Consider the following 12,081-nt stretch of genomic DNA (forward strand, 5'->3'; position numbering starts at 1 on the left):
GGTTCTTGTGCTGAAATCCTTATATGGATCATGTGTAGGGGCAAGCAAATATTGCTGCTATGCATGAATGATACAATTTATGAATGAAAAGAATAAAACCTTCTTTAAAAAAACTGACTCAAACGGATTTCTTGACTTTCGTAGTGCTCACTATCCTAAATGGAAGCAGAATATACCATTTAGTCAATACCGACGAATTCGGAAGAATAATACTTTGGAGTCAGATTATATTGAACAATCCAAAATTTTAACAAAAAAATTTTTGGATAAAAAATATCCCCAAAAATTAGTAACAGAAGCCTTTGAGATATACCTAAAAAAAACCCAGATGGGTTGTTTGGAAAGAAAAAATAAAGAAAATACTACTTTGATTCAGTTAAACACAGAACAACAGGTAGATCCACATGGGAATAATAACAAAAGAAAAATTGAACACAGAGGGACAAAATGGCAATATAATTTTATAACTGCATTTAACCAGGGTAGTAATTTGATCAGGACAATTTTAAAAAAACATTGGCACATTTTAAAAATGGATCCTTTTTTAAATAAATGGTTACCAGAGGTTCCAGGTATTACGTTTAAAAGGGGGATAACGGTGAAGAATATTATTGCACCGACTGTTTTAAAAAAACCTTTGTCAGTTTTTAGTGCAGCAAGATTCTCCACACAAAAACCTCCGGGCGTTTTCAAATGTGGATCAAAAAAATGCTTCTGTTGTGGTATTATTAGTCACAAACAGAATAGTATCACATCAAATAGTACAGGAGAGACAATTAATATTAATCAACATCTAACATGTGACAGTGACCATGTAGTCTATGTGGTCAGCTGCGACTGTGGTCTTCAGTACGTTGGCCGCACCACACAAACGGTGCGGTCACGCATGAATGGCCACAGGCACAATGCGAAAAAAGGTTTTCTTAAACATAGTCTCTCCAGACACCTGTTAATCAAACATCAAAAAAATTTTGATATAAAAGTGACCCCTGTAGAAAGAATTGCAGAGGACGATAGTGACAGTTTTAAAAAATTAAATAGGAAGGAGTCCTATTGGATTTTTAAGCTGAAAACCTTATACCCAGATGGTTTGAACGATGTGATAGAGAATGTCTAAATGTATATGTACCTTTTTTGTTTTGTTTTTTTTTGTTTTTTTTTTCTTTCTCTTTGTCTCTTATTTATAAATGCAATATATCTGGAAGTGATTTTTATATAAGTGCATGAATTTTAAACTATTCTCTAAAGGAAAAAGGAAGGAAAGGGAGAGAGCAAAAGGGGAAAGGGAGAGAGAGGAAAGAAGGGAAAGGAAAGGAGGGAAAGGGAAAGAAAAAGGGAAAAAAAAAAAAAAAAATTGTGTTTTTAATCTGAATAATTTATTATGTGTTTTATATCACCGCATATTTTAAACACCAAAATTTTCCTTATTAACAATTAGAATTTTTATTCTTTTCATTCATAAATTGTATCATTCATGCATAGCAGCAATATTTGCTTGCCCCTACACATGATCCATATAAGGATTTCAGCACAAGAACCACCATTTACCTCTTCGAGGTTGAGTGCTAATCTAATTGGAAGTACACACCCATGTTCCTCATACCGCCTACATCATACACATAGACAGATCAGTCTATAAATTAGATTTTCTTAATACCAGCAATGTAAACTACACCTGATGAAGGCTTTTGTTAGCTGAAACGCGTTGTCCGTAATTGTCCGTTTTTTATTGAACCCTTAATAAACCCTTGTTCTTGAAGTTGTTGCAAACTTGCACTGATAATCCATTTATCCTCCGGAAGCGCCGAAAGGGATTTTGTCTTTACTCCATTACCCACGTGGGAGCACCTGTTCAGGACTCTCATTGCTTTTCCCGAGGATTCGTGCTGCATACTGGAGGATTAATAAGAGAGTTGATCCACTACACGGATCATACTAGCGAAAACAGAAGAAATCTGCACGGTGAGTGTAAAATTCGTATGATCATACAATCTGTGTTTACATACATCTACACTTAGATTTGGCGCCCCGTTGTTCTCTTCTTTTTTTCTTTCCTTTATTCTGAGATATATGAAACTGAAATAGCTGTTGCAAAAACCCAAATTGTTATAGAGAAAAAATGTTAAGATTAATAGGGGTGCCCCAACTTTTTCATATGACTGTACCATTAGTGGGCAGCTCGGATGTTTAGGCTGTGAAATCCAAGTTTATGAAGTTTGAAAATTCATCCACTTTTTGATTAACGTGTGCACTTCTCCAGATAATATCCGGGCGGATTATGCACATGATTACCCAGTTTTGTGTCTGAGAGGGCAGAGTTTAGGTGGATCCCAATGGGGAGATAAGGTATGCACACCAGCGACTATGGAAGGGGAATACGTGCAATAGCAGAAACTGCCGTGTGAATACTGACATGAAAAATTCAATAGCTATGTGTAAGAATGAAATGTGAAAAATGGAACCTGCATTACTGCCATGAATATATGAATAAAGAGAAATTTAGCTACTGAATTGATCAATGCAATAGAGCCCCAACACTACGCCAAAGTATTTCTCCACGTTGGGGTCCCCAGCCTGTGTGTGTCCTCTCATGCAGTTAAAAAACTTACCGTGAATTTTTCATGTCAGTATTCACACGGCAGTTTCTGCTATTGCACGTATTCCCCTTCCATAGTTGCTGGTGTGCATACCTTATCTCCCCATAGTGATGTTTTTTAGGTTTTTTGCACCCAGTTCAGACATAGAATGGAGTTCCAAACGTTATTCCTTAATGTTAGTAGTTTTTCATTTGTGAACCCTCCCCATACACACCTATTGCCAATCCACATCGTATATATAGCCTGGGTCTCAGCTTCCCATACACGGTAAGTTTTTTAACTGCATGAGAGGACACACACAGGCTGGGGACCCCAACGTGGAGAAATACTTTGGCGTAGTGTTGGGGCTCTATTGCATTGATCAATTCAGTAGCAAAATTTCTCTTTATTCATATATTCATGGCAGTAGTGCTGGTTCCATTTTTCCCATTTCATTCTTACACATAGCTATTGAATTTTTCATGTCAGTATTCACACGGCAGTTTCTGCTATTGCACGTATTCCCCTTCCATAGTCGCTGGTGTGCATACCTTATCTCCCCATAGTGATGTTTTTTAGGTTTTTTGCACCCAGTTCAGACATAGAATGGAGTTCCAAACGTTATTCCTTAATGTTAGTAGTTTTTCGTTTGTGAACCCTCCCCATACACACCTATTGCCAATCCACATCGTATATATAGCCTGGGTCTCAGCTTCCCATACACGGTAAGTTTTTTAACTGCATGAGAGGACACACACAGGCTGGGGACCCCAACGTGGAGAAATACTTTGGCGTAGTGTTGGGGCTCTATTGCATTGATCAATTCAGTAGCTAAATTTCTCTTTATTCATATATTCATGGCAGTAGTGCAGGTTCCATTTTTCACATTTCATTCTTACACATAGCTATTGAATTTTTCATGTCAGTATTCACACGGCAGTTTCTGCTATTGCACGTATTCCCCTTCCATAGTCGCTGGTGTGCATACCTTATCTCCCCATAGTGATGTTTTTTAGGGTTTTTGCACCCAGTTCAGACATAGAATGGAGTTCCAAACGTTATTCCTTAATTTTAGGTGGATCCCAGGCCCTCCTCCCCCAGACCTAGGGCCAGGAACACTAAAAGGGGTGATTACCTACAGACAATACAATGTACACACGAGCAATACACAGAATGGACAGTGAACCACGCCTAAACATTAACCAACACAAAATGGTAATTAACCCACAATATCACACCATCACAATGTTGTGGGGTTGTTTTGCTGCAGGAGGGACTGGTGCACTTCACAAAATAAATGGCACCATGAGGAAAGAAGATTATGTGGAAATAATGAAGCAACATCTCAAGACATCAGTCAGGAACTTAAAGCTTTGGTGGAAATAGGTCTTCCAAATGGACAATGACTCAAAGCATACTGCCAAACTGGTTACAAAGTGGCTTAAGGATAATAAAATCAATGTTTTGGAGTGGCCATCACAAAACCCTGATCTTAATCCTATTGAAAATTTATGATTAAAGCTGAAATGGCAAGGTGACCTACAAACATGGCTCAGTTACATCGGTTCTGCCTGGAAGAATGGGCCCAAATTCCTACCAACTGTTTTGAGAAGCTTGTGAAAGGATATAAAAAATATTTGACCCAGGTCATACATCTTAAGGGCAATGGTGCCAAATACTGATGAAATGTATGTAAACTTTTGACTTTGTAGAAAGTAATTCAATCAAAATCTAATAGGTGGACATCCAGGAAAAATATCAGAGTCAACAACTCGGCTCATCACATGGTTAATTAGTTCTGGTGCAACAAACACGGCAGAGAAGGTGGCTCATATGCTTCATAATAGTGAGATCAGAGCTGTCCATGCAAGCGCTCTGTGATGCATGTTACACAAGTCTTGAATGGTGGATTGAAAAAAGGTGAAGAAGCCTCAACTTCAATATTGTTATAAGAAACATTGGCTCAAGTTTGCAAAAAAGTATTAAAAGTGTACAGTAGAAGATTGGAGATGGGTGATTTGGAGAAATGAGGTGAAGGTCAATTGAGTAGGCTCTGTTGGGTGAAATGGGTCTGCAAGAAATAAGGAAAAAAGGGGCTTTCAGATCAATAAATTGAAGCAACTGTCTAGTTCAGTGGAGGAAACCTGATGATATGGGGTTGTTTCACAGCCAAAGGCGTTGGATACTTTTGATACTTAACCGGAATCAATGGTGGTCTCAATACTGTGCTGTATGTGAGTATCTTGCAAAAAACAATAACTAATTTAGAGTCTGAATAGGAAATCAACTAAAGATAGAAGCTACTAGTCAATCCTAGACACACCTCATGTGGGCATTTCCCTCAGCTGATATTCTTTTTTAGGCTATGCGCGCACTAGTGCGTTTTACCCGCGGATTTACCCGTGGATTTGCCGCGGAAATTTCTTGAGAAATGTCTGCAATCTTAGTGCAGACATTTCCCAGCAAATCCTATGTGAAAAAAAATAGCTGGGCGCACACTGCGGATTTTTCTCAAGAAATTTCCTTGAGGAGAATTTCTTTAGAAAATTTCTTGAGAAAATGAGCATGTCAATTCTTTTCCGCAGGTACCCTGTGGATTTTGGCAGTACAGCCTGCAAAATCCGCAGGGAACAACCTGCGGGAAAATCACGCAAATTCGCGGCTAATCCGCGGCAAATCCGTATGCGGATTTACCGCGGATTTGGTGCGGATTTTTTCCGGAGGTCCGGAAATCTTCCACTCCCAGAAGTTTCTCAAGAAATTTTCTTGAGAAACTTCACAGTTCTAGTGCGCACAAAGCCTTATAATTTGCAAACTATTTAAGCCTGTGTATTGTTACTCTGTACAACTATTGTGGTTCTTTTGAAGACTAAGTTTGTTAACTTCAAAACTTGTTGAGAATAAAACTGCATTGACACCCTGATACAACATATTAGACTTTTAAAGTGTTTACAAAATCAGCAGTACAGATCACCCACTTTCTCCAATATTTTGTCACCCTTAGAAGATTTACTTAACCTTAGGTTCAAGCACACACACACAAGCTTCCCCATAATGCCCTGCAGATACCACATCCCATAATATAGAGCAACCAATCAGGAATAACTATCACAGTCAGTATAAAAGCCAAGGCGGGTAATGCAGCAACCATTTTTGTGTGATTTATGACAGTAAAAAGAATGTCAGAGCTCACAGTTCACTAACAGAGGCAGGAAGAGAGAGCCCTAAAACATTGTACAAATACTACAAGGCAATTGGAAGCTTTAAAGTATTCCAAAATTAGTGTTGAGTGAGTAGTTGACTATTTGTACTCGCTATGCTGTTAGCGAATACTGTCCGCTACTCACATATTCATTATGAGTAGCAGGCGCAATTTAAGTCAATGAGAAATATTTGCTAAGTAGCGAGTAACCCAAAAGCTGTACTATTCACTACTCGCACGAAAAGTATGGCTTTCGGGTTAATCGCTACTTAGTGGGTATTTCCCATTGACTTACATTGCGCCCTGCTAATCGTAACGAATATGCGAGTAGCGGACAGTGCTCGCTAACAGCATAGCGAGTACGAATAGTTAACTACTCGCTCAACACTAATTCCAATTAAAAGCAAAAGGAGTTTGATGCAAATCAAATTTTGAAGAAAGAATTCAACAAGCCTAAAGGATTAGAATTTATAATAGCTATTCCTGATTGGTTGCTCTATATTATGGGATGTGGGATCTGCAGGGCAATTGATTATCTCAACAGGTTATAGGAATTTACTATTTTGGGAGTAAAAAAAATGTAGCAATACCTTTAATAAGGATAACAAGTACAATTACAATATTTTTAGTACTAAAAAATTAATAACCATAACATACCCAGAAGAAGAGTCTCGCAGGTAGTTTGGAGGGCAAGGGGTATCAATGCATTGGTGACTTCCTCTCATGTTAAAGCACATCTGGTTTATCTCACAGTGAATATTTTGTAGAAGGCATTCATCAATATCTGTGAGTAAATGTGCAAATGATGTAGTTGTTAGAAAACATAAATTTGCTTCAGCTAGAAATAACAGAAGTTGTTAAAAAAAACATCATTGACACACCCTTCATATAACCTCTTTACTCTGGCAGTATATCTGTCTGAATCCCTCAAAAATAAGGAAATGACACATTCCCAACCGTGTGAAGACTGAAAGGATTAGACATAACAGTAGACACACCATGAGCTGCTTCTTCATCTTTAGTTATTATCTTACAGTTCTACAGTTTACTTTTAAAAGCACATTAATAAAGATGGTGTTCTTTAATACCACAGGTAAATGAATATATACAAGTGCATCTCAATAAATTAGAATATCCTCAAAAAGTTAATATATTTCAGTAATTCAATACAAAAAGGGAAACACATACAGTTAGGTCCAGAAATATTTGGACAGTGACACAAGTTTTGTTATTTTAGCTGTTTACAAAAACATGTTCAGAAATACAATTATATATATAATATGGGCTGAAAGTGCACACTCCCAGCTGCAATATGAGAGTTTTCACATCCAAATCGGAGAAAGGGTTTAGGAATCATAGCTCTGTAATGCATAGCCTCCTCTTTTTCAAGGGACCAAAAGTAATTGGACAAGGGACTCTAAGGGCTGCAATTAACTCTGAAGGCGTCTCCCTCATTAACCTGTAATCAATGAAGTAGTTAAAAGGTCTAGGGTTGATTACAGGTGTGTGGTTTTGCATTTGGAAGCTGTTGCTGTGACCAGACAACATGCAGTCTAAGGAACTCTCAATTGAGGTGAAGCAGAACATCCTGAGGCTGAAAAAAAGAAAAAATCCATCAGAGAGATAGCAGACATGCTTGGAGTAGCAAAATCAACAGTCGGGTACATTCTGAGAAAAAAGAAATTGACTGGTGAGCTTGGGAACTCAAAAAGGCCTGGGCGTCCACGGATGACAACAGTGGTGGATGATCGCCGCATACTTTCTTTAGTGAAGAAGAACCCGTTCACAACATCAACTGAAGTCCAGAACACTCTCAGTGAAGTAGGTGTATCTGTCTCTAAGTCAACAGTAAAGAGAAGACTCCATGAAAGTAAATACAAAGGGTTCACATCTAGATGTAAACCATTCATCAATTCCAAAAATAGACAGGCCAGAGTTAAATTTGCTGAAAAACACCTCATGAAGCCAGCTCAGTTCTGGAAAAGTATTCTATGGACAGATGAGACAAAGATCAACCTGTACCAGAATGATGGGAAGAAAAAAGTTTGGAGAAGAAAGGGAACGGCACATGATCCAAGGCACACCACATCCTCTGTAAAACATGGTGGAGGCAACGTGATGGCATGGGCATGCATGGCTTTCAATGGCACTGGGTCATTGTGTTTATTGATGACATAACAGCAGACAAGAGTAGCCGGATGAATTCTGAAGTGTACCGGGATATACTTTCAGCCCAGATTCAGCCAAATGCCGCAAAGTTGATCGGACGGCGCTTCATAGTACAGATGGACAATGACCCAAAGCATACAGCCAAAGCTACCCAGGAGTTCATGAGTGCAAAAAAGTGGAACATTCTGCAATGGCCAAGTCAATCACCAGATCTTAACCCAATTGAGCATGCATTTCACTTGCTCAAATCCAGACTTAAGACGGAAAGACCCACAAACAAGCAAGACCTGAAGGCTGTGGCTGTAAAGGCCTGGCAAAAGCATTAAGAAGGAGGAAACCCAGCGTTTGGTGATGTCCATGGGTTCCAGACTTAAGGCAGTGATTGCCTCCAAAGGATTCGCAACAAAATATTGAAAATAAAAATATTTTGTTTGGGTTTGGTTTATTTGTCCAATTACTTTTGACCTCCTAAAATGTGGAGTGTTTGTAAAGAAATGTGTACAATTCCTACAATTTCTATCAGATATTTTTGTTCAAACCTTCAAATTAAACGTTACAATCTGCACTTGAATTCTGTTGTAGAGGTTTCATTTCAAATCCAATGTGGTGGCATGCAGAGCCCAACTCGCGAAAATTGTGTCACTGTCCAAATATTTCTGGACCTAACTGTATATTATATAGAGTCATTACACACAGAGTGATCTATTCCAATATATTATATAGAGTCATTACACAGAGGGATCTATTCCTATTTATTATATAGAGTAATTACACACAGAGGGATCTATTCCTATATATTATATAGAGTCATTACACACAGAGGGATCTATTTCATGTTTTTATTTCTGTTAATGTTGAAGATTATTAGGGATGAGCGAATGTATTCGCCACTATTCAGTATCCGACGGATAATGGGGTATTTGCACTATTCGCTATCCGATGGATAAGACAACATCCGCTCCGATACTTTCATTTTCATTTCTGACTTCCTGGCGCCTGTTTTCCAGCCAATGAACACATCTGATGCTTGTTGCCCTCATAGTAACTCCGCAGCCATCTTTGTTGTGGTGTTACTGTGATTGGCTTGGCTGCACAGTGTCATAGGGGCTATATAAGCCAGCGGCCATTTTGTGAACACGCAGTGATATGGAGCTGGCGGTGTACATAGACTGTATTGTGTGCGGGAGAGCTTTCTTAGATCCAACTAATAAATAGTCCTTGTAAGGGCTGAACACAGTGTTCAGTAGCTGTTAGCAGCTCCATAAATTGCTTTTTTGACAAACAGAACGCAGGTCTTTCTGTCTCTCTCGCTCCCTCCCTCCCTCATACTCACCAATCACTGACCGATCACTGGCGTGGCGCTACACAGCTGTCACACTGCTCTGATGGCTTCTCCAGCTTTTGAAAATGCCGGCCGCTCATTATTCCATCTCGTATTCCCTGCTTCCCCCACCCACCGGCGCCTATGATTGGTTGCATTCAGACGCGCCCCCATGCTGAGTGACAGCTGTCTCACTGCAACCAATCACAGCAGCCGGTGGCCAGGTCTATGTAGTGCAGTAAAATAAATAAATAATTAAAAAACAGCGTGCGGTCCCCCCCCAATTTTTATTCCAGTCAAGATAAAGCCACACAGCTGAAAGCTGGTTTTCTCAGGATAGGGAGCCCCATGTTATGGGGAGCAACCTGGCCTAAAAATATCAGCCAGTAGCCGACTGCAATTGCCGCATCCATTAGATGCGACAGTACTGGGACTCTACCCGGCTCATCCCGAATTGTCCTGGTGCAGGTGCAGTGGCAATCGGGGTGATAAGGACTTAATGGCAGCCCATAGCTGCCATTAAGTCCTAGGTTAATCATGGCAGGCGTCTATGAAACACCCTCAATGATTAACCTGTAAGTGAAAGTAAAGCTCCAGAGAGAGAGGAGCTGGGAGAGTGAGTTCCTGGGGAGCTAGGGAAAACTGGTTGGGTCGCAAGCGGTGATTTGGGTCCAGCGGAGTCGAGGACAGGTAGCAGGGACATTGGACAAGGGTGTGATGGACGTAGTCTTGAAGGACTGTCGGCACCAGAAGGGCCCAACAGAACTGACCGGTACTGAGCATGACGGGGTACAAGACCCTAGGTCAGGAGCCGATTTAACGTCCTGACAATTCACCTGAAAGGGAGAGGATCTCCAAGGACTTCCCTACAAGCTCAGAGGTTGAGCGCATCAGCACAACGAGGGGGACAGGGGTGTATCCAGACACAGTAACGCACTAAAGTCCCACGTGCCAGCCATTAAGAGTACGGCTACACTACACATAGTGAGCAGGGCCCCCAACAGCTTCAAGCCACGGGGACCACCAACGGAAAATAAATTGTGCATGGAGGCAGGCTCCGAATCACTAAGTGACACCGGTGGGATCGGGTACTTGGACGGGCTCCTGGAAGCGGCAGCTGTACACAGAGACTTTGGTTTACTTGCAGTGTGTGTGTCTCCTTTCTAAACCTCATCCAGCACCATGACTACCCACAATGAGTACCCTGATCCCTGCACCCTATCCTCCCAAATCTACCAACCTCCTGAGCCCGGGGCCTTCCCTACCTGCGGAGGGACTGACACCTTGCTGCTTCACACCATCTGCCCCGGTACTCCTTCCAGCAGTGGCAGTACTCCCATTACCGCAACCCGCAAGTGGCGTAACAAACTTATTCACCTTTAAATACCCCTTCTACGGATCAAAGTGTCCACCAAGCCGGGTCCGGACCCCTCGAGCCACAACGATCCCAGATCCGAGCAGCCCGACTAACACCGGGGCGGTACAGAAATATTCCCAAACACGTCAGCTTGCTGTTAGTGAATGGAAATATTTCCCACCATTTCTACTTGCTGTCAGTGCATGGAAACATTTCCCACCATCTCTACTTGCTGTCAGTGAATGGAAACATCGCCCATCATCTCTGCTTGCTGTCATTGAATAGAAACATTCCGCAACACGTCTGCTTGCTGTAATTGAATAAAAACATTCCCCAAGACGTCTGCTTGCTGTCATTGAATGGAAACATTCCACAACACGTCTGCTTGCTGTCATTGAATGGAAACATTCCCCAACTTGTCTGCTTGCTGTCAGTGACTGGAAACATTCCCCACCATCTCTGCTTGCTTTAAGTCAGTGGAAACATTCCACATCAGCGTTTTTGATGCATTTTGACAGTGCGGTCCCACTTGGTTCTGCTACATGCCCATAGAACATGGCTGGCTGCGAGACAGAGCCGCGTGATCAGAAGGAACTCGGATGAACTTCACCCAACTTCATTGTCATCGTGCGGCTCTGTGTGTGCCGTGGCCTGATTTGCGATCACAGGTGAAGGACTCACCGGAGACCACAAATCCCCTGATCACCACAAATCACTCAGGTTACCCGTGGCTAGCTGCAGTCCTCCACCTGAGAGCTGTGGCCCGCGGGTAACCTGAGTGACACCACCGTTGATCGTGCGGCTCACTTCAGGTGCTGCATGGAGCTGACAGAGCGGTGGTGTTCTATGGCCGCTCCTGTCAGCTTCATGTAGCAGAGCTGTATGCGTCGTGGGACCTGTGTGGATTACGCCGGACCTGGAGGGGTATTTGGGAATTTTAATAAAGTGGTGAAAGAGGGTGGTTTTTTTGTCTTTTATTCCAAGTAAAGGATTTTTTTGGGTGTATGTGATTATATACTTTCACTTACAGGTTAATCATTGGGGGTGTCTCATAGACGCCTGCCATGATTAACCTAGGACTAAGTGGCAGCTATGGGCTGCCATTAACTCCTTATTACCCCGATTGCCACCACACCAGGGCAATTCGGGATGAGCCAGGTAGAGTCCTGGGACTGTCGCATCTAATGGATGCGGCAATTCTGGGCGGCTGCTGGCTAATATTTTTAGGCTGGGGGCTCCCCATGACGTGGGGCTCCCCATCCTGAGAATACCAGCCTTAAGCCATGTGGCTTTATCTTGGCTGGTATCAATATTGGGGGGGGGACCACCCGCTGTTTTTTTTGTTAACTATTTATTTTACTGCATTACATAGACCCGCCCACCAGTGGCTGTGATTGGTTGCAGTGAAACAGCTGTCACTCAGTGTGGGGGTGCGTCTGAATGCAACCAATCGTAG

The 12,081-nt window shown here is 41.7% G+C and overlaps 1 protein-coding gene across 1 annotated transcript in view; it reads right to left on the reverse strand.

The window, feature by feature from the left end:
* HMCN1 (hemicentin 1) overlaps positions 1 to 12,081 on the reverse strand; it is a 921,797-nt gene that overhangs the window by 16,263 nt on the left and 893,453 nt on the right. Inside the window, exon 105 of the mRNA XM_075322013.1 lies at positions 6,436 to 6,562. Coding sequence (XP_075178128.1) covers positions 6,436 to 6,562 — 127 coding nt within the window. The remainder of the gene's footprint in view (positions 1 to 6,435; positions 6,563 to 12,081) is intronic.

The sequence above is a fragment of the Anomaloglossus baeobatrachus genome, chromosome 8, assembly GCF_048569485.1.
Source record: "Anomaloglossus baeobatrachus isolate aAnoBae1 chromosome 8, aAnoBae1.hap1, whole genome shotgun sequence".
Taxonomy (NCBI): domain Eukaryota; kingdom Metazoa; phylum Chordata; class Amphibia; order Anura; family Aromobatidae; genus Anomaloglossus; species Anomaloglossus baeobatrachus.